The sequence below is a fragment of the Myiozetetes cayanensis genome, unplaced genomic scaffold (genome assembly GCF_022539395.1).
Source record: "Myiozetetes cayanensis isolate MyiCay16 unplaced genomic scaffold, myiCay2020 scf6-25, whole genome shotgun sequence".
NCBI lineage: Eukaryota > Metazoa > Chordata > Aves > Passeriformes > Tyrannidae > Myiozetetes > Myiozetetes cayanensis.
Window position 1 is genome coordinate 9,113,987 of NW_026087853.1, and position 23,790 is coordinate 9,137,776.

Sequence of the window (23,790 nt, forward strand, 5' to 3'; positions counted from 1 at the left end):
GCCAGCCCACCAGCAGTCCTCAAATCACGGCCAGAGTCAGCCTGGGATACTGTCACCATCCCAGCAGTTGCACAATAGCTCAAACAAAGAGGCACTTCACAATGGAACAGCTGCAGAAGGGAGCTGACCAGGACTGTTTTCATGTGCAAGTACTACGTTATTGTGGGGAAAAAAAGCGAAACTAGTCAATGGAGAAAGAAGGAAAAAAATTCCAACAATAAACAGAAAAGAAAAGGAAAGGAAAAAATGATCTGATCTACAAGATATTTCACCAGAATGCAGAAAAATGCAAATCAGAAATCAAAGTTAGCCTTTAGAAGTATCTGAGCTACAGATGAATGCCAAATATGTTTCACATTTATAGAAAAACATCATGAATTAGATGCACTAAAACACTGTTTCTTGTTCAACGAAAAAAGGAAAAACTTCTTCCTCAATTCTTAATATTTTCTAAAGATTGACAACAGTAGTCTCTTTATCCAGCAACTTCAATGTCATAGAACAAACAGCTCAACACATTGTTAAACTGGCAACCCACAGACCTGAACTCTTAAGCCTAGGACTAAACATAAGTGAAGTAGCAGAAATTTGTACAAGTGTTTCTTACTTATTCCAATGCGTCTTTGAATTCCGGTACAGGGATGGAAACATGATGGGTAAAATCTTTGCTGCATTATCACTAATTAAACTCATAATATATTCATTATTCCAGTAGTATAATGCTCGCTCTGCCACCTAAGATGACACGAAAAAAGAAACACTTCTTTAATCTCTTGTAGAGAAATAACTAAAACATTTGGCAAATATAAGGAAAGTTGCAACTCAGACTTGGATTTTTTTAGTGCAAATGGGAGTCATGGAGCTGATGGAAAGAGATGGAGAAATTGCTTTTTCCTTGATAGGGAAGCAATTGAAACTATAACCCGTGAATTCTGAAATTCAAGCAAAGAAGTACTTTCCAAAAGAACGAGTATTTGTAGAACTCCACTACAAGCTATGAAATGCAAACATTATGTACTGAAAGGGTTCAGATACTTTTGAAAACATTGAGATTTTAAGGTTTTTTATATTAAGCGCAACACTGAAGTAAATCACCCAACACAAATGCACATACTGCACTCTTGAAAGGTAAACCTAACATCTGGATCCCTAAAACTTGACACAGAATTGAAGACTTCTTTGCAACAAATAAAACTCATTTTGGTGAACAACACCACATTCCAACTCTGCTTTACAAAAATCCTCATATTACTGTCCATTCAGTAAGTACAGACCTGAAAGTGTGGACTGGACACACATTTGGCTAGCTGTCTGAAGAGAGGCTCCATAACTTTTACAAATTCAGATGGTTCAATAACATCTAAAATTTCTTCTAGTTCATTTAAAAACATGACTTCTTTTGGACTGTGAGTCTTTGGCCAGTATTTCAGCAGTGCCATTACAACCTGTACAGACAAAGAGAACATAATTTCATGATAATTTGACTTTACCTCACATTGAATTGGATCTCATTAATAACTCTGATATTTTAAGCAGAACACTCAGAATTTCTTGTCCCACATAACATCAAAACATTTGCTACTATACTATGGGGAAAATTATCTGCCATTTAAGTGGTAGCAGCTTTAAATCTCTATCTGTACCTTCTTAGAGGTGCACTCCAAAGCTCACAAAATTAACTTCTATCATTATAAGAAAATATTTAATAAAAATACCTAAGTTGACGGGTGAGCAAATACTCTAGGCATGTTGCTCTTAAACACTGACTTTTATTTGACTATTTCAGTATAATTAAAGTCTAAACTTCCTTCATGATTAATAAATTTACCCAGCTTGCTTCCCTAGCTTACCATGAACACTCAAAATATATAATATCCTATGATTTTTAAATATACGACCTACAAGCAATATTTAATATCATCATTGACAAAACAACTCTGAGAAATCAGTGCACCTTTCACGTATATATTATTTCATCACAAAAGCAGACACTATGTCCTCAATGAAGCCTTGGGCAAGGGGAAGCAAAGCATTTAAATTTGAAATGACCAGAATCTTTGAAGGGGAACTTAGTACTCCACTTTCGTACTTCAGTGATACATGTGTTAAGTTTTTAAAGAACGTTGTAATCATGTACTAATTTGAGATCAAAAAAAGGAAACAGAGTTGGATGCCTATGAGTTCAGATTTCTGCTAGGAAATACGTAACATCCCAGCTGATGTCTGGAAGAAAGCTAAGAATTCAAGATCTCATATAGTACAAATGACAGAATGTCTGGGATTTGATATCTTAATAAATATTAAAAGCTTCAACTAGAAGAGAACTCTTGCTCAGCTGCATACCTCATTTATTTCAAGAAATTCAGTTTCCATTTTACAACGGAAATGGTCATAATCTAGTAACGTGCACTTTTGTCAGTAGTCATTTTTTTACTGATTTACTGATTAAACAGATTACCTTTTACCTACTTGATATTGGGTGTAAGGAGGCAAACCACTATATACTATCAAGGGCAGTTAAAATTATTCACCCACACAATTACTTGCAGCCAGCTCAAAGTTCAGTTTTGTCTACAGTCCAAAGCTGTAGCCACGAACACGATCTGACTCAAAAGCCTTGCATCAGCAGGTAGCTCTGTGTGCCAGAAACCTGTGCTCCATTGTAACATCTGTCTCTCAGCAGAGCACAGTTCAGGCAAGCTAATTTCTGACTAAACTGCTTCTGGATCCATCATCTCATATCTGGTCAGCCAGAACAAAATAAGCAGAGCTCTGGTCTGTTTGTAGGAGATATCCTATTAATGTTTTGATTCATTTCGGACATTCTGTTGGGAAAACTGAATTTGACAGATCAAAATGATTAAATATTTGACTCTAATATAAAAAATTACATATCAATATTTTGTTCCCCAAACCTCCTTAAACAGTCTAGAAATGGAAGGGATATTAATAGTTCAAAATGTATTAAAATAGCAAGATGAACTTACTGGTTCTGTAAGTGTGCTGTCCTTTTCTAAAAATTGAACTACACAGTATGCCAGCTACAGTAAAAGAAAAAGAGTTTATTAATACACATTTTGAAATCATTAGCATAAGTCAAGAATACTTCTGAATGCTTCAAATAAAAACACGAGTTTCTTCTGTAATTTAAAAAAAAAATTTATTTGGCAGACAACTTAAACAGAAGGCGAAATATACTTTTTCTATCTTCCCCAACCTTCCCAATTCTGCCCTCCTCTTTTTCTGTGTTATAATATAGACACACATGACTTCATGTTTTCTTTTTAGACCTAGCACTCGGCATTTCATCACACTCCATCTTTTCAAACACAGGATTTAAAAACCACAATCTTGTCCTCTAGAGTGCCTTCCACCTGCTAACATTTTGGTGTCCCATGTTGATTTAGTATTTTGTATTTCATCATCTAAGATAGATAACAGTGCCTTGAACATCAGGTCAGCAGAAAAGCTGGCAATCACAGATATCTGCACTAGTTGAGATTGTAAGAAAGGTCTCACTGTACACACCTCAACAGGGTATGTCCATGGCATTAGAAAAAAAGAGAAAAAAATTAAAAATATCTTTTAAAATGGGAGCCTCTCTAGCCTACTGTTTCAACAGGAACTTGCCCAGCAGGCAAGATCCAAAGCAAATGCTTATAAGCATCTCTAATTGCTAGAGAATTGTAATTATAAAAATTGCATACCCATTTGAAGAAAGGGTATTTAAAACTTGGGAGTACTCAAACTACATAGAAAATACTGAACTTTCAAATTAAAAAAACAGAAATTGTGTAACAATCAGGGTGAAAATTTCAGCATACCACAATAATACTGCATTTTCTCTCACACTGTATGGATTTCCCACTCCACTAGAAATACTGAATGGAACTAAACTCATCATAGAAAAGATACAGCTGTTTTAAAAGCACAATACTACTCAGATGCCCCCTTTTTTCTGTGTACTTCTAAAAAGATCTATTTAATTAAATAATGATGTCCTAGTAAATTCCCAATTCCTTTCAAAACATCAACAGTTGTAACAAATTGAATTCAGCTAAATTGCTTCATGTCATTTAGAACAGAACATTTATAGATGACATTCATTAAAACTGTACTTTTCTGCAATTTTTCATGTGTAAACATTACAGACAATATCAAGAACTCTCACATTAACCAACTACTACATGTGCTTCATCTATAAACACTACAGTGCTTTTAAAAATGTATTTATTATATACACACAAGTATTCTTTTATAGGTTAAATAAATTTCCAAGACCAGTTAACAGGGAAGTGCTGGAGCTCAGAACAGAACCCACACCAGAGTGACTCGAGTCCCCCAGATTCTCCAGACAAGTTGAACAAAACACTAGCACGGAAAGCACCAAACAAAACTTACCTGTGGATGGTAGACACTGAGTGATTTCACTTTGTGCAATGGTAACAAAACCTTCAATAGGAAAATTTTGTGCTCTTCTTTTAATGGTAAGGCAAATCCATTAATTATGCTGCCAGGGAAAGAAGTTTAAAAATAAAGATCAGTAATTACACTAAGTCTGCACTACTGTGCAGGATATACCAAAATTCTTGGGTTTAGCACTTGTTTTCCAAAGTTTACAAATGAATAGAATAGTCAAAGCAATCTCTATCCATCCCTTAACCAAGTCTTTCACAGCTCTCCAAGTCTTCCAAGCAGCTGTACCTACACTTCAGACTCCACCCCTCACTGTGAACTACTCACTATTCTCAAAGCTTTGAATACAAGTTCCTCCCATCTTCTTCATGGTATTGCTCAAAACCGGGTCAATGGCACCTTCACCTAAAACCACAGTACTAGAACAGTGTTTTGTGTCCACTCCCTTTGCTAACATTAACATCAGTTAAACATCTAGAATACTATTGCTCATTTACTATTTTAAATCCTATTTTACTCATTCCAAGGCTTTTCTCTTCACTAATAAGGAGAGAATGCACTTAGGCTGAAGAAACCAGCCAACCTTTTCTTAAAAACAACATATTAAGAAATTCAAAGTTATGTATATTTCAATCTCAGAAATCAGACGGTACCCCAGAATTAAAGCTTACTAAACAACACTTGCTCACCCTTGCTGTGCTTGCTTAAAGTAACTTTCACTAGTAATGACTGCACAGCTATTTAGACGACATAAGGTTACTTCTTCTGAAGTCTCTCAGTGCAAAATATCAAAAACCCATTTTAACGCCAACATTTCTATGGTGTTCTTGGTACAACTTTCACATAGTTGAGAAATAAAAATTAATTAAAAAAAAAGTTTCTCCAAGATATTTTAAGGATAGTTAACTACAGAGAGGAGCAGAATTTAGGGTAAATTTGGCCTCGAGTATGAAAGAATTCTGCATTCATCTTGAAAGATGATTATCAGAAAAAACATAACCACATTAGTAGTTCCCACTGGAAGCATTAATTTGTTCAGTATTATACAGCACTCAGTAAAGGAAGAGAATGTACTTCAGCATAAAATTCAATTCCTCTCTGCTTCTGCCAAGTCAAACCCCAGAAATCCAACTAAAAACTGTTACTCCTAAGAAGCTCTATGTCAACAACACGTTGTGTGAAACTCCTTTATGGATTGGAAGAATAACCAACACACAACAGTTGCGGCTCAGAAGCCTTATTTAGTTACTAGAAATTTAGATTTGGAAGAATGAGGGAAAAAACCCCAAACCAATAACTTAACTTTCAAAATCATAACACTTAAAGCTAGCCTAATAAAACGAAGAACGAAAAAGCTGGTGACTTAAAAGTAAGAGTTTTGAAGATTTAGCTCCATATTTGAGTAGCTTTCCAGAGTCTTCAGTATGTCTTGATGAGTATGACTTGATTATAAGTAATGATGGATATGTAAGCCCTTTAATCATTCAACATTTCATTTAAAATTAAAGAACTATTCTGGGGAGACATAGAGACCTAGAAAATTTTAAAACAGTTTTCCAATTTCAACAGCATTCCAGGCTGCATTAGGAACAGCATTGCCAGTAAGTTGAGGGAGGTGATCCTTTATCTCTGCTCAGCCCTGGTGAGACATCTGCAGTGCTGGGTCCAGCTCTGGGCTACCCAGGAGAGTAGAAATGGACATACTGGAGGGAGTCCAGTAAAGGGCAGTGAAGGGACTGGAGCATCTGACACGCACAGAAAGGCTGAAAAAGCTGTTTAGCCCCAAGAGAAGGCAGAGGAGGATCTCACCCATGTGTACAAATACATGAAGAGATGGTGTAAAGAGTCAGACTCTTCTCAGGGGTACTCAGCAAAAGAGGCAAAGGGTACAAATTGAAACACAGAATATTTCATTCAAACAAAAGAAAAAAACCTTTTTATTATGAGTGGGGTCAAACAAGGGAAACCATTGCCTAGAAAAGCTGTGGGGTCTCTGTCCCTGGAGATACACAAAGCCTGACCAGACACAACACCAAGCACCCTGCTCTTGACAACCTGTTACCTTTATGTGCAAAGATATGGAAATACCATAAAGTAAATCTAACTAAGCTTTTAAAGGGTATTAATGTATAAAAAAATGCCAAAAGCCTGCACATGGATTACAGAAACCAGTTAACAGAAAACCCATTAGTTTCAGTGAGGCTATCACCTTTAAGTTGAAAAATATTTAGGTTAACAACAAGAGGTTCCTTAAGTTTCATAACCTTTGCTTCCTTTTTTTACCCACTGCGTATTCAGTGATGTTGAAGAATTTTTAATAAATTTCAACTCACTACATTTTTATCTGTAGTCGCTTTACAACTAATAGTAATTACAAGGAACCTAAGCAGAAAATAAGATCTAAAAAACAACACTTAAAAAATTGTCACGTCCCAAAATATTGCCACAAGGTTCAAGTTTTTTCTGTGTTTCTATCTTACTCAAAAATGACTCTCTTTGTTACAGCTTTTACACATGAAACAAAGCCATTTTAAACCTTTTCTCAAATCAATATCTAATCCTCAACTTGATTTTTGAAGTCTGGTCTTAAAACCAAATGAGTTTAATTAAACAAAATCCACAACTTACCTTCCCAGTATTTCCAGTAATTCTGCTATGCCATTGTGATGTTCTGTTTCATAAATAAACCTAAATAAATGAAAAGGTTTACTGGGTTACTGCTGAAGTGAGATACAAAAACACCAAGATCCCCATCTAACATTACAAGTAGCCTTGACCTCCCATGTTCTAATCACTCAACAAAAAGAAAAAAGATACACACACAGAGCAGAAAAGAAACTTTTTGGAAACAGAAATCACGAGCACACAAAGCTGCTTTCAACCTTCACACTTGCTTGCTCTTTTCCCCCACATTTAACAAAGCAGCACATACTTGAGTTTTTCCCAAAACTTGTATTTTATGCCATTTTGATAATGCAAAACTAAACACAACAAATGACGTTTTAAATATTAAAATAACACAAGAGCATCTGGCACAATTAAATGCCAAGACTCAACCTTCTACAGCCAATGCATGCACAGCGTGAGGTGTTCAGTTACTACTTCTGGATCTGAAAAGCTCTTTGGCATTACAGATCTCTGTGGATACAAAAGGCTCTGTAATAAACAGAAGAAGTCAAATTTTCCTGAATTTTGACAGAGCACTATTCACTAGGCAATCACCTTCCCACTCTTCTTCCCAATCACCTGAGTGTAAATTTGGTGAGAAAGTTCTATGCATGTCTTCAGGTAGTTTGCAAAGAGTTATAAAAATTTACACTTGGGAGAAAATAATTCCACTAATTTGAAAGTAATTTTTCATTTACAAATTTTGTCATAGGCTGACATATGAACAGCTACTTTTAATCCAGAATTTCTAAAGTGACTATTTTTAATCTTTAAAGATCCTTCCCATACAATTCAGGACAACAATTCCAAGCAAAACGAAAGACAATGATACATAAAGCTTTGAACTGAATAAATAGGAACATAAAGGTTTAATAATTTAAAAAAAAATGTATTTTACTTTCGGAAAAAAAAATGATTAAAGCACTATTGGGACAGAATTCACGCAATTCCAGTCAGGAACTAAAAGACAAATGAAGACCACACATATCTTAGGTAAGTATAGTAATAAACTGACGACTTGCAGGTAAAAGTATAAGAAAAGGAAATATTTTGAAAAATTCTACACAAGCAGGGGAGATCAGCTCCCTCTACAGCTGGCACTGCTGGGTGCCATTCGGGAGATGGCACCAAGGAAGAGGCAGCATTTTGCTATTTTCTTAAAGGGGTACCACCATAAATTCATTTTGGGATGAAGTTGTAGAGAATAAGGGAAGCATGATGGAAGGAGTGTAAGACTGATATACAGCATAGTTATTTGCAGCAAAGAGAAGCAAGTGAAAACCAAATGAACCAAAATGAAAAAAATTAAAACAGGTACCATAATCTTGCATTCACCCTGGACATAACAGCAGTAAGAATGCACTTCTAAAGATCTTTGATAATACAGTGGATTAATTTTTTATCTTCATATTTTTTTTGTCTCTGGGATAATTCTACAGCTCATTCTACAGCAATTAAACCAATATTTCATGACAATGAAACAGTATATCTCAATTCCGAGGAAAGAAAAGGCAATAAATATGTTCCTTCAAGCAAATTACACATCTCTTAGTAATTTGATTTCAGCTCAATTTCTGCATTATGAAGAACTACACCTTATTAAGGCACTACTGTAATACAAATGCTACAAGCCAATATGAAAAAAAAAAAGCCTCACACAAAGATACCAAGCCACCCAGTAAATAAATAATAAACTAACTCAAATTTCAGCTGCCAAATTAATACCATGTGAAAGACTACCCGAATTTAAACCTCCCAGACTGGTATTAATTATTGTTAGATGTAGCAATACTGTGTATAAACTTACTAAGAAGTTTTAAAATTGCTAGCAGTGTCTTAGAGTGTTTTAACTGCCTACCTGATCCCATGCACTGTAATACAGAGATGCTGACATACCTATAAAATATATTATTAATTTGTTTCCGGATGTAAGCTCTTAGGCCTAGAAATTTCCCATATATTCTGTGAAGAGTTGTTTTAAGAAAATCTCTTTCACGAGGATCTTCACTGTCGAAGAGCTCTAAAAGCTGCAAAGAGGGAAAAAGAGATGCACTTTAACTGAATCTAATGCATTGTAAAAATAATTTAGAGCTTGAAGTTAAAAATTCTTTTTTTTACCTCACCTGTAATACAAACTTCTGATCAATATATTTCTTAGCTATATTAGGTTGAAAATCTGGAGATTCTAAAAACCTTAAGAAAAATTCATAAACAAGCTGGAAAAAATAAACAACAAAAAGACAGTATTAGTCTTTTAAAAAAGAAACCATTTTATAAGCATCACATTGCTAAAATTACTAACTAGTTGCTCAGAACTGCACAATGTTTTTAATTATGTTTATCTATGCATCACACAGTAAAATCTTTGCTCTTGCTCTCCTGACAAATTACAAGAACTTGAGGCCCTTAAACTGCCTGATCTCCATCACTAGATTTTACTCAAATGACATACAGTAATCTAATATTTATCATGCCCAGAAGTACATGTTTTAAAAATTCTCTGTTCTTCTCTGTTTGTCACGGTACCTCTGAAAGCTCAAGCTGTGCTGGAGCCAGATCAAAGCAGTCATGGTGACAAATGGAAGCTCATTTAAAATCTCAGCACTTACATCTCTACCACAAGAAACAATGAGCCTTTAACCTATCATATGAGTGTATTTTTTAAAAAAGATTATCAGTTTAAATTCAATAAACATATTTTGCAAATTGCACAATAAAGTATTTCAGATAAACACATGACCTAAAGAATTTTGAATAAATAAACAATGACTTTAATCTCAGAGTTCTCTTAGACTATGATGTCTTAGTCTCCAAGAAATACCTGTAGATGAGGCCATGCAGCTTCTAAGGTTGGTTCATCTTCCTCTGGATCAAATTCTGCTCCCGTTGGATTGGAAGATGGTGGTAATGTTCGAAACATATTAACTGCAAACTGAAATTACATGTGTCTTTAAGAACTTTGAAACAAGTGAACGATTAAAAAAAATACTTCACAGGGGGTTTTGACTAAGAATTCTTTACGTGAACTATTTTAATTAACATTTGCAAAAATACAAGCTATATAACACAGCATTCTAAACAGTGAGGAGTATTCATTCTCCTTTTAAACACTTCTAACTTAAAGAACACTTTTCCATGCCTTTAAAGCACAAAGTTACTGTCAGGATGTGTTTTGAGGATATTGCTCTGATGTCTCTACACAAGACATGGTTTAAAAGCCCAAGTAAATGGGTTTATATAAAATGTTTATACAAACATTTCGACACATACACACCTTATAAGGCCTTGCAGCAACTAGCAAAAGTAGAAGTCAGAAGCAGAGGTGGAAACCAAAGATTACTGACAACTATTCTTCTCTCTAAAATATTACTGGTTTTATTTTACACAGTGGCTGTACACACATTGAAATACTACAAAAACAAATTCCTCCCCCCCCCCCCAGTGGTATTTCTCTTAAACCATGTCCATATACCTGACATCACAGGAGCACTGAAGGGGGAGAAATACACATCCTAATCCTTACACCTTTCACTTTTTTCTGAATCCTCAACACCCTGAAAAACATTTAGCATCCTCATGGAAGTGGAGCAGTCTATAAAGATGAATTGCTTTTCAAGTTGTTGATATACACACATATTTTTGTGTTTCCCAGTGCTTGTCTAGATGTACATTTGTACTATGGATGAACCAAAGCAGTATCCTTCACAAACCGCTTAGACATGAGGAGAGTTTCCAAGTCCATAACAAAGAAAAAAAGAAACCCATTCCCTGTCACATGGAATGAAAACTTTTTTAAGAGGTCCTGTTTTTGACAGGACCAATCACCCCATCACTAAATGCACTTTTTTTTGTTTGTGTTTTTTTTGTTTGTTTGTTTTAGATAAAAATATATAATCACAAATAATCCCCCCAAAAATCTTACATCACTTTTAGGAATAAATTTAATGCACATTCTCAAGAGTAACCTTACCTAGAGTGGTGGAATGGTTTTAAAAGGTCTATTTTCACCTGGAAGGACAGCCAACAAAACCAGCTGGCTTCATTGTGGATAAGAATGGAACAACTTGCTAGTGTTGCAAACAGTTGTTCTCACACCCTGAGGGGTTAATTAAAACTTTCCTGTGTGTGCAAGTTGGGGGTTAGTGTGCAAGTTGTGTGGTTTCTGCGCACTGCAGTAAGAAAACCTGAGAAAGCCTTTATCTGTACAGGCTGGCAGTACCGAGAAGAAATGAATTCCTCAATCCCACTTGCAATCCAGAGTGTTCAGTAAAGGCACAGTCATTGGTACGACACAACCAAATTGCTGAGTGAGTAGAAAAACGTCATCTATTTAGCAACACAAGTGTGCCCAACAGAGACTTCCTTGTTCTGTGTTGTTGCTTACTCATCACCCATGCAGGCCCAAGTAGTCTAAACTTGGTTTTGTAGGGAATAGAAAAAAAATAAAGATCAATTCAAATTAGTATATGGTCTCAAACAGCCTCTGCTTCAAAGTGATTCTTTAATGCCTCAGTCTCTCAGCAGCTTGAGCACATTGCACCAGACGGAGAAGGCTGCCAAAATAAATCCACAGGGGTGGGCTGTCCTGACTCTTTGCAGCAACTGAGCATATTAGGCCCAATAAAGAAATTCTCTTCCAAGTCTCTTTCTTCTTACAGCACTGAAGTAAATTCTGTTTTCAAATACACAGATCATTTTGTGTTTATGAAAATACTAAGATATTTTAAAATAAATTTTGGTAAACACTTGCTCACAGTGAGAATGGTGACTACACCAAATAGAGAGCTATATCCTGCACAGAACTGATCTATTAAATCAGCTGCAGCTGGCTGCACTGAGCTTCAGCATAAGGTATATATATAGGCTCCATCCTAAATATACATCACAAGTACTGGGAAGAGTTAACCTACACATTATTATTGATATGCTATTGCTGTGACAGACTGGAGGTGTCTTTTTGCAAGCATTTAGAGAGGAAATATAAGATTTTCAAGTCTGGCAAACTAAGAGACAACAGGGCAGAGAAGCTGATTTGTCAAGAAAATGAAAATTCTTTGTAGAAGGCTACATCACCAAGAGCAGCAGAAACATTTACAGAGCCTTTGCAAGAAAATCAGTTCTTGGCTCAGCAAACATGCCAGTAAAGGGCATCTCCAGGACCAGCTAGAAAGATCCCTCCATTGGCACTTGCACAGAACTGAATGCCTCATTCAAGGATGAAGTAAATAAATGTTATTTTGCATCAGTTGAAAGGTTCTTATGCCTTCAACAAGTACAGCTCAATTTAAGGAAAAAAACCTAAACCCCACAAGTTTGAGTTTACTTATGATGTAGCTATTCAGGATGCAAGGTCTATTCCAACATCACATTTAAAACCTATTATTTATTCTACAGTTTCAGTCTTTATGAATGTTCAAATTCTCTCACAGATAATAACCACATGTGTGATATGTTTTTATTGAGGCTTTGGTGGTGTTTTTCTTTTTCTTGGTTGGTTGTTGTTTTTTTTTAAAAATAGCATCAAAGCTTTCGTGCTGATCATTTGAAGATTATTAGTAAGCTCCGAAGGATTAAGCTGTCTCAGTTTAAAGATGCTTCTTTGCAGAAGAATGCATTCCACCCATCTTTGGTGGGATTCTGGGAAAAGCAACAGAATGCCATATTTCCCTCTTCACATTCTAACTTATTAACACCTCCATTCCCAGTTTAAAATAAAGCTGTAAACTACCTATTAACTGGTAGGGCCAAGGATCATAAGCATGCGTTATCCTGTCAATCTCACATCTGACAGATGGCAGAGCAGACAGTGGGAGGCAGTATCAAACTGCATCAGCTAAATCTGCAAGGTGTACATTATACTCCCATGAAGGGAAAGTCATCCTGATGTTCTGTTTTTCTTCATAATATTCCTTCATTCCAACAGCTGAGATGTAGGCTTGATACACACAAAGACTGGTATATCAGAGTAATTACTATTTCAGAGAATTAAAAGTAAAGCTGACGTATCTTCATGTTCCCCTTTTAAAAAGCATGGACGTGAAGCAACTAACCACAAACACAGTGAAGATCTACAATCATCAGTGGTCTTCCAGGAAAACAAACCCAGGAAGTCTAGACTCAATATATAAAACTTGAATGTGTTGAAAGTAAATGGTAGAATAATCAGAATTTTTTAGATAAGGAAGTCCCAGGTTCTCACTACAAAGCAGAAAATCTGGGACATGTAAGGTGTTAGCAACAAAGTTTTGCACATTTTAGTTTCGAGAATAGCAAATAGAAATACTTAAAACCCACAGAGTATTTTTTTCCATGAACAGTGGAACCAATGAAGTCTGATTCGATCTGTTTTGCATTTTATATCCTTGACCAGCAGAATACAAAACTGCTCAAATCAAGCTGCAGCATCTCTCAGTAAAGGCACAAACCCAAAACTCTCTTGTCTACTAAGCCACTGAAATTTAGCAACATTTACAATAAATTAGTATCAGTGACTCCTTTACCTTTCTGTCAAATGGCTAATCTTTTTTTAACTTCTCAGTCTTTTGATCAAACAGACAAGACACAAGCTGCAAAGCCCAATTTCCTCTAAGGCCAATTTCCCACAGAAGTATAAATAAACATAGTGTAACTTAAAAACATGCCCCTCCCCAGTTCCCCTCCTATCCACAAAATCCCACAAGCCACCCCAAATTTATGAAGCTTGAGTCTTTATGAAAACTGGGCTAGTGAGCTAAAATTCTCTCTGTGCTGTTAGCACTGACAACATTTGACTTCAAAGGACATAACTTAGGAGGATGGGAGAACACAGAAAAAGGAAAAGCAAACAACCTGCATTTTTACCACTTTAGAGGTATTTGCTGTAATGGTAGTCAAGCACCCTATTTTTCTGGTGGCCCATTTCATAAAATATTAGAGAACATTTTCAAGCAAGCAAGCATCAGACATATCATTATACATTTTCTCCTGCTTTCTGCTGAGCAGCCTGATGTGAACAGCTCAGAACAAATGAACTGAAAGTCTGTGCCTTCTGTACTCATGTGACTGAAGCCAACCCAACAGCTAAACAGAGCAACAAGTAGCACACCTCTATTCACAGCAACATCTGTTATTCTAGACCAAAGATAACAGTAAGAGACACAAAACACCACGCCTGCAACCCCTCTCAAAAAAGAAATAAATCAAGTTCCCATGGGTATAACTGAGCAGGTAGTTTTAATAATGCATGAAAAGCTGCAGTGAAAACCACTTCAGTTGCTGAATAAAATTAGATCTGTTCCTACATGTAGTATCAAATTAAAAATGCAGCATTAGTCTATGTGCTTCATAAAAATCATCCACAGGTATCTCATCTTCATCATTACTAAGGAAATTATTATGGGAGCTTAGAAATAAGCTCATATTTAGAAATAAGTCATATTTATACTCTGTTGATCTACTTCTTTCTCAGAACACTAAAACCCTGAACATCTCCACATCCAGTGCTGCCCCAGCCTCCTCTCAGCTCCTCAATACCCTCTGGCTGGCTAGCTAGGGAAGTGAATATTAGTATTAATGTTCACTTTCACAGTTCCTCTTAAAACGATCCAGGTACTGCCCATCCTGCCCTGAGGTGGAACCAGCATTAATTTGAGTCTGTATTCTACACAGAAAGTAGAACTGTCACCAAGTCCTACAAATCTAATATCCTAATATTCTGACAAACTAGTGCACAACAGAATACTCTCATAAAGCCCTGTTTTCTTCAAAAGTCAACTTAAAAAGTATATATTCCTTTCCAAAAAAGGATTTTTAAGGGATGCTTTTCATTAAAAAAAATCAGACATTTGTCTACATGTCTTAGTTTTGAGAGGAGGTATCTACTTATACCTGAGAAATGGAACTTGTTATATAAGCAGTTAATGAAAACATTTCCTTTCTCATCACATCTTTGCTTAGAAATATAAAAAGAACTTGAAGGACATGTCAGCTGGCTCTTTGAGGGAGAAAGGAAAAACACTCTTGAATCCACTCTGCAGAGTAACACTAAATCCATCTTAGAAATTAATTTCCTGTAACTTTTGAAAAGGAGGCTTAGGCTTAACATTAAATTATTAACTAAGCCAGTAAATGAATATATAACTTAAAGACAAGACTTTACTGGTGGGTGGAAGGACATGACATAAGCACAAGGAATTACAAAGAATAAAAGAGAATCAGATTATAAAGACAAGATCTCTTGTCAGAGCGAAAGAACATTTGAAGCTTTGGGAAAGGAAACATATTATTAAACAGGTAACTGGTGAAATTCATTGCCCTAAGTGACTGGCCTACATAATATGTTAACAAAACCAAACAGAACTTAGACACACACGTATATATATAATGTACATATACATACAGACACAAACAAGTAACCTCCAAATTGTGAAGACTGGCAGAATGGTACAGCAAAGTTCCAATTTCCACGCCAACTACCAACTCCACAAGCTTCCCAAACTTATGAGAACCATTCTCAATTCTGAGTATTTCTTAATCACTCATGATTTTACTAAAAACGATATTCCTTCTTAATTCAGTAGTAGTAGCAGCAGCACATAACTTTTCAATGTCTCTTGGGAAAGTTTTCAAGCACACAAGGAAATTAGATTTATTTTTCCTTAAAATCCACACAGTCAACACAAATGTATGGCCAGAACTTAGCAAACATACACCTCGATCTACACATACATGCCTGAAAGAAAGGTAATGATAATATTACTTCAGGAAGAATACAGTTGCTTCATTAGATGATCAAACAAAAACAATACTTGAATTTAACCTCAAAATACCAGTCCAGATGCCTTCACTGACAGCATCTCTCACAGTATTGTTTAAGTCCCATGCAAGCAGAACCCCATACCCTTTAGAGCCTTGCACATAGAAAGCATTTTAAATTCACTGAAAGAACAGATGCTGTGCTACCAGCCAAACCCTGGCAGTTATGGGAGCAGCCAAATTCTGCTGCAAGATTTCTTAAACCGACCAAAGTGCAGACTTATTACCATTAGTTGCATCTGAAAGCAAAGAAAGTATATATTGTCCTCAGCCAAATATACTCTGGCCATAACTGTTTGATGGAAGATAACTGCCTGCATTTCATCACTTGTGCCTGCATTAAGACTTCCTGCTCAGAGCAAACACTGATGTCTGACATCGGTATTCAAGAACTCATCATGAACTCCATTTAACCCAAATGAAGTCTCAGCAAGCTTAATTCTCTTTCATATCTCTCCTTTCATCAGTGTCAAGTATTCCAAAACAAGCAATCAATTAGAAAAAACCCAGAGACATAAATAAGCTATCAAAACATGGGAAAAGCCATGATCCCACATCTCCTCATTAACCATCTTCAATGCTTTGGGTGCTGGCATCCAGAGTTATGCATATGCCTCATATACTCAGAAGTTCTCATGAAAATAACTTCTGTATCAGCAAACACTTATGGTTGATTTAGATAACAATCTTCAGAATAAGCAACATCTTTCATGCTATAAATCCTTGGAATCTTTGAAGAAGCTTCAAAGTCTCCAATCTGCAGGAGGACCTCTAAATTTGTTGAAGTTCATATTTATGTTACAGGAGCATTGTTTTCTCAACCCCTGAAAATTCACCCTAAGCTATAAAGTCTCAGGAAAACCCATCATGTTACACAGGACAAAGAGTTTCTTGTAGGCTTATTAGTCAGAAATTTCAAAAGATACTTTCTGTTCTCAGGGTACTGCAGACAACAGCTACACACCTCAATCCAGCTGCTGCTGCAGGCAACTGGTGTCTCATCAGCACAACAAGAGCTGAAAGACTCTGCTGTAGTTTTGTGGCCTCCTCTGGGGTGAACTTACACACGATAGAAAAATAAACTAGGTCTGGCTGGCTAGGATTTGGACAGTGAGAAGGGAGAAACAACGCAGGTCTGAATGGTTCACGCAGCTCGTTCCAGCAGGTTCCTCATCTGCTGTACTGTGTATTTAATAAAGTCTGACTCATTTTCATCTCTGAACACAGAATAAAATCAATCTCTGAATAGGATTACATAAGAGTAAGTGTCAAGCTTGCACAGGTGATCTTATTCCAAATCTTATAATTTTTTTCAAATTTTCAGTTTTACAATCCACATTTTCTTTTAACAACTAGATATATTTAACTTCCCTCCCCATTTTTATTAACATCTATTTCAAAACAGATTTGTGGGGAAGAAAAGCAACATATATTTTTTTTAAATATAAGATTTAATTTTTACAAACCTAAACCATAAGCTAATTCTGCTTCATACATGTGTCTAATTTCTATCTTACAAAGAGAGGAATCAACACTGGTGATGGGATGTCAAAGCCCTGTTATTATTTTGCAGATGTGCAAACACAGTCGATCTTTTTTTAAGATTTCAGTAAAATTAATTGAGATAAATTGATACAGCTGAAGAAACAACCTTGCATTATAAAATAAGTTCTCATTGTTAAATCACTTACCATATGTACTACTTCAGGGTAAATAGGTTCTGTAATCACATTGCGATTGTGTGTGATATATTCTACCATTTCACTTAAAGCTGCTCGTTTTACTTCCTTCCACTTTAGGTCACTTAGTGGATCAGAAACAAAGTCAAAAAGTACACAACATTGTCGTAACTTCTGGATAAAGAGCTTTTCTTGATCTGCAGGAGGAACATCTGAAAAGTAAAAATAATTGGTTATAAATTATACTGTAGTGGATTTCACTCTACTCCCCATTTTTACTTCCTGAAACACAGGTATAGCACTGTTTAAGAATACAAGCAAACCTTCTAAATGTTTGCACAACTTTCAGGAATATAATGGTCTAGACCACGAACCCCAGTGAAACACACTGTACATGACACGCTGATTTAACAAAATTGCAGCAGTGATGCATAGTTGCCCTTGCCAGAAATAGATACTGCATGGAAAAAATACACACTTGAAAAAAATGCCAGCATGTGCTTTGTTTTTCACTTAAGTAATCCCATGAGCTGATGGTGACTGATGTATGTGAAATTACAGATTATACACAGCAAATACTTTTAGGATCAGAACCTAAATTTTCAATATTCAGGAAAAACTGTTATAACTGGTCTGTGGTAAAGAAAGCAGTACCATATTTTGATAGCAGCAAAAATTCATGCCCAGTTACCATGGCCACTTGACTACAGCACTGAGACATGAAATGTGAACACAACACAGAAAATCTGCCTAAATTTACACCACAAAACATTTTATGTTTCTGCATAATGACTTTTTCATTGTTAGATATGAACCACCAAGACAGTAATAGCATGTTATGAAAGAGTAGGACTGGATTGACTTCGTAAATAGTTCTGCAGTTTACTCCCACTTCTTCCAGTTGATGACTCTTCTTTTTCCTTAGAGTATCATAAAATGCTAAAATTTTCTTACAGAAGCAGTAAGAGCTACCATCAAGTATTTCAAGTGGTATTACTGAATACAAGCACACACAATCTCACATATGTATGTACAATCTAATAAACTCAATGTGCAACATATCTACAGTCCAATTGCTTAGTTAAATATGAGTTGCTCTCCTTCTAAGTGCCTGACAAACTTCTCCTTATGATAACAAAACCTGGAATAGCTCCTCTCTCTCCAAGAGGAGTTGCTTCCAAAAGTATTTTTGTTATAATAAACCTGGAGGACGTACTTGGTTTAAAACAGCTGGCTATTTTTTTTAAAGTTACACACACTGAATTGCTCTGAAGAATAATTCCACTAAAAAAACCCCATACAGTAATAGCCCTGGAGAATGTACAGAATAAAAATGTAACATACATGAAAGAAACCACAACCAGTTACAGACTTCAGTGTCAGTAAGACACCTGGACAGTGCAGACGTCAAGAAGTAGAAAGCAGGTGCTAAATGACAGATGTCCCTAAACAGAGGGAAAATTTTCTGACAAATAACCCAAAATTCCTGTCTAGTGTTGTGAACAGAGCCACACGAATTTTGTATCTGAGTGCACATGCTTTTGTTTATTTGGATTAAAAATACAGTAATGAATAATTTCTCCTGAGAAAACAACAACAAAAAGTATTTAATCAAGCAGTTTGCATACTGAAAGCCAGTCAAATTTATGATCTGAATGTAAAAAGTCTCAGACATACAAAGTGGTTGGAGTGGTAAACTTTTCCCAACTAACTGTAAAATGGAAAGTGGTTCAACCTGAAGCATAACAACAGTTACACAAAGGGATACCTGTGCTATGAATGTACACTCCACAAAATCCAAAGCCTAAATACAGACTATAATTATACAAGTAATGGACATACAATTAGAGTGATTTACAGTACACTAACCTTAAAGGAGAGGAAGCGTTAAAGACGTAATTACCGCTAATCAGGAAAGTTAGACTGACAACCACGAGGATCAAGAAACACCCTCAACAAGGCAAGAGACCTCCCTTGCCATTTATTCTGAAGTCATTGCATCTCAGTCATCCTCATTATTCCATTTGAGAGATCTTTATACAGACTGAGAACCTTACATATTTCTAAGGAACTGTGTTTTGTTTACTTGGATGAGATACATCCTCCTCCTCTGGGAGTGTTAATACACAGTTTCCAAGTGTCCAGACCTCACATCTCTGCGGCTGCTTGTCTGGAGTACTTGCCATGAAACCAGGATCATCCTCCCTTGTAAGGTTTGAAATGCTGATTGCATTTCAGCATGACAGGAGATGGGAGGTGGTTAAGAAGTTGAATTGAGTAGACCATAATTTTTGTGCAGAGCATGTATGCACAACTGCAGAGCAACTCTGGGACACCCTGACAGGCCATTTATCCTCAGTCATGTGCCAGGGACTATCTGGTTATGTTCTTTCAGCTAATTGCATTGTGATTTCCAAATCACCTTCCATTTCAATTAAGCAAAAAAAGCCTCACTTCCAATTGCTTAAGTTAACATATTTGAAGAGAATGCCATCAGGTAAAAAATTTCCATACTTGTACAACTCTGGTGCCCCATTCCCCAGTGACTATGGGAAGGTCACAGTTATGCAGAAGCGACTCCTTAAAATTACACCAGAACTGACATTTGGAGCTATTCACTGAGCAATGTTTAAAAAAACCCAAACCCTACCAAATCAAACACCCCCAACCAAATCAAAACCCCATATATTCCACTCCCTCCCCACAATTGCTAGCCACTATTTACATAATGTTCACAGAACTTGTTTCTAAACAGTAGCATGAGAATAAGACTTTTTATTCACTCCAAACACTTATCCCTTATCACTACTCACACTTCAAATGAGGACCATTTCTGGTCTACTGGAACAGAAGCACAGTTCTTCAGAATCACAAGAGAGCTCAGTCTCACATTTGGACTGAATGTCCAGCAATTCCTGACACAGATCTACACAAATATTATTATGGCATATTTTGTGCCTAAACTTGCATCATTTATCCCACTGTCCTTTTTCTAGGATAGAAACACATACTGGAAAAAGTACCAAAGGAAGGAAGGTGTTACAACAGCAAGGTAAGTCTCTGGACTGAGGGATCAGCCTTTTGTCTTGTTTGGGTTTTTCAGAGACTTTTTCCTTGCAATCCCAGTATAATTGTTAGATCAAGTTGCACAGTGTACAGAGATGCAAGCTCTACCCCTTCTGTTTTAACACAGTATTGATACAGAAATAGCTATTCAGTTTACAATTTTCAACATCATCTTAGACTGTGGTCTTGCCATGAACTTGTCTGTATACTGATGAGTATAAAACAAGTTACTTTCCAACATATCATTGACACCAGCTGTACTTTTATATCAGACTAACTAGACCAGTGTCTCTGAAAGGCAGCACTTTCAGTCCATACTGCTGCTTGAAACAGTCAGGCAAAGATCAGGTACTCAGCTACCAACTGCCTTAGCAGAACACAAATGATTGGCTGGAAAAGCTTTTAATTAAACACTTAACTTTGTATGGAAACAGATTCCTTGGAAGCTTCATGTATGCCTTCAGCCATTCTTACTATGAGTTAAAGGTAAATGAGCTCACTGCAAACAGAATTCACCCACGTAACTGTCCCCATCCTCACTTGCTTCTCAGCCAGGATGTGCCATCATTTTGCACCATAATTTTGTTTCCATCATTTTGTTGGAGTTACCAGCAAACCACAGCTCCCTGAGAAGGCACCACCTTTTTGCAAATCATGATTTTCCATCTTCATATTAAAACAAATTATGCCTGGTTTAAGAAAACTAGAAAAAGTAAAAATCAACCAGAAGAGACTGAAGTTCAGGCTTTAAGTGCCTGAACCCATGTTCAGTATTCCACAACACATGAACATTTGTGCACTGTGGGACTGCAGAGAACTTACTGTTCTCTGGATAACATTTTTGATGTTCCTTCAAATCTAAAAATTAGATTTTTAGTTTTGTGTTGTAATTGTGACATCACTGGGCACTGGTGATTGGTCTCTCCGCCTTTTTCATTGAAGTCCATTTTTCTCTGACAACAGCGTAACTTCACAGTTGCTGAATGGAGGTCAAAAGGCAAAGCAGAACAAGTAGGTGAACCAGAGATGTCACACAAGACAGCTGCTTTCTGGTACAGATTGGAACTGAAATAAAGCTAGAAATTTCAAGTTTTAGGTCATGTCCTCACACAAAGAACAGCTAATATAATTTCTACCAAATCCCACAAGTTTTGGTCAGTAAACCTCACTATGTTACACCACTTTGAAGGCAGAAAACAAAGAGACTTGGTTGATAATTTGCAGAAAATACACATAGAAGAGAAAATTCATCTCAGCTGAGTGAACACTTTTTTGCTCACACATAAAGGCTTGGCAGAGGCATCAGTTTTTCTTGGCTGACAGGTCCCCATTTCCTTGAAAGAAAATGGGCTCTTTTTTTTCTTTAAAACTATCAGATGCCCACAGCTACCAATGAGATTATGGGCACACACAGTAAATAAAGCTCCTCTCATTCTGAATGGGCAGCTAGATTTTTTAACACAGAAACACACACAGAAGTTTAAGTCAAGGAATACACAAGCAGCCACAAAAAGGAGAAGGAGTGTGTGCAAAAACAAGGTCATAGAAGAAGAGACTAAAAATCACATGCTAAAAGTAACTGCCTTAAGACTCTGGTGTAGAGCAAGAGTCCAAGCACGTCAGCAGATGACTCTTGCTTGCAAGTAGACAATATATATTGTGAAAAAAACCTAATGAAGGACTAAAATTTTTAATGATACAGAAAAACAACTTTTAACTGTCTACTATGGTGCTACCCAGAATGTATCTCTAAATATATTGGTAACAGGTCCCTTCTGCTGGTCAAAAGTATTAGTGCATTTCAAATTTCATGTTCATTGGCAAAAAAATTGGCACTACACAGTTGTACTTCAACAAGGGGAATCCAATATCCTGCAATGATTTCTTAAGACATTCCAGTTGACAGTACCATGGCAGCATTTTTTCAAACAACAGAGCTCAGTATCTTGAGTAAGAGAAATTGAAATTGCCAGACATGAAGGCAGAGGAACTGTGAAGTACAGAAAAAAGAATATTATCTGTCAAAACACAGATTTACCAGAATTAGCATTTTTTTCCAGAACCAGTGCTCAAGTCCTTAAAAATGAAAAGAAATCAGAAAAAAACTAGAAAAATACTACAAAAGCTGTTCTAACATTTGATAAAATTCCATTTAAAATATTCTAATTCCACGCATGAAATACTATTCTGGAATAATTTTCACTGCATTTCTATTACTTGACAAAGTCTTTACAGTTTTCACTGATTTTGCTGAAACCTCGATGACAATAATTAATACTAATTAGAGATGACATTCTCCCAGTTAACAGTATTCTATTCTAACATGTGATATTGGAAATAAGTGGGTGGCACGTGAAAGAAAACTTCTAATTCATGCGTGGAAAAGTTTAATTAAAGCTATTATTTCTAGCAGCACATAAAAATAAACTCAAGGAATACAAGAAAGTACTATAATTATATACAATACATTTTATACTATAACTAGCAACCCTAGCAGTGGGAGTCTGGCTGCAGATAAATCAATGCAGGCAAGATGTTGTAGGGATACATTGGGCTAGTGAATACACAGAACATACTGCTGTTTATATTGTTTTATTTGGAACATTCTTGACCCTGAAGAAGCATTCCTTTGCCAAAAGAAATGCTTGAAACAAGAGAAATGACCACAGCAACCAAAGCCACAGGAACACTCATGGAAAAAGAGTCCCTGTGTTAGTCTCAAGAGAGCATCATATATAAACATTTTAGTGGTAGAGAGGAGGAACAGACTTCCACTCTTTAGCTCACTACTGAAGATAAAGGGAGGCACATGTCAGTGAAGTATCATAAAAGAATGCAGGCTTACTCTAAAAGAATTGAGCTGTAAGTTTAAGTCCTTCTCCAATTGCCATGTACGATACCTGTACACATTCCTACAGAGTAGTTATCAATGTCTTTTTTTTTTAAACACTTAGCACATTTCACATCAGAAACAGGCACTGAAGATTAGATAGACTTTCCTTCTGATCTACAACAAGCTCACGATTCCCAAACAACTCCTAATCAGTAATTAAAAATATCTTACAAGCACTTAGAGCTTCCATAAGGATTACAAGAAAACACTCACTATTCCAACCAGCTATTATCATAGTAAAGCTCTTTTGTTCAAGGCCATAAGAAGGGTAGGTGG

The 23,790-nt window shown here is 36.2% G+C and overlaps 1 protein-coding gene across 2 annotated transcripts in view; it reads right to left on the reverse strand.

Annotated features, from left to right (window-relative positions):
- PPP2R5C (protein phosphatase 2 regulatory subunit B'gamma) overlaps positions 1-23,790 on the reverse strand; it is a 78,976-nt gene that overhangs the window by 11,839 nt on the left and 43,347 nt on the right. For both annotated transcript variants that reach the window (XM_050335514.1, XM_050335515.1), the window contains 9 exons: positions 17,568-17,767; positions 9,905-10,015; positions 9,207-9,299; positions 8,980-9,110; positions 7,045-7,104; positions 4,402-4,510; positions 2,988-3,041; positions 1,275-1,445; positions 608-735 (listed from right to left, as the gene is read on the reverse strand). In XM_050335514.1, coding sequence (XP_050191471.1) covers positions 608-735; positions 1,275-1,445; positions 2,988-3,041; positions 4,402-4,510; positions 7,045-7,104; positions 8,980-9,110; positions 9,207-9,299; positions 9,905-10,015; positions 17,568-17,767 — 1,057 coding nt within the window. The remainder of the gene's footprint in view (positions 1-607; positions 736-1,274; positions 1,446-2,987; positions 3,042-4,401; positions 4,511-7,044; positions 7,105-8,979; positions 9,111-9,206; positions 9,300-9,904; positions 10,016-17,567; positions 17,768-23,790) is intronic.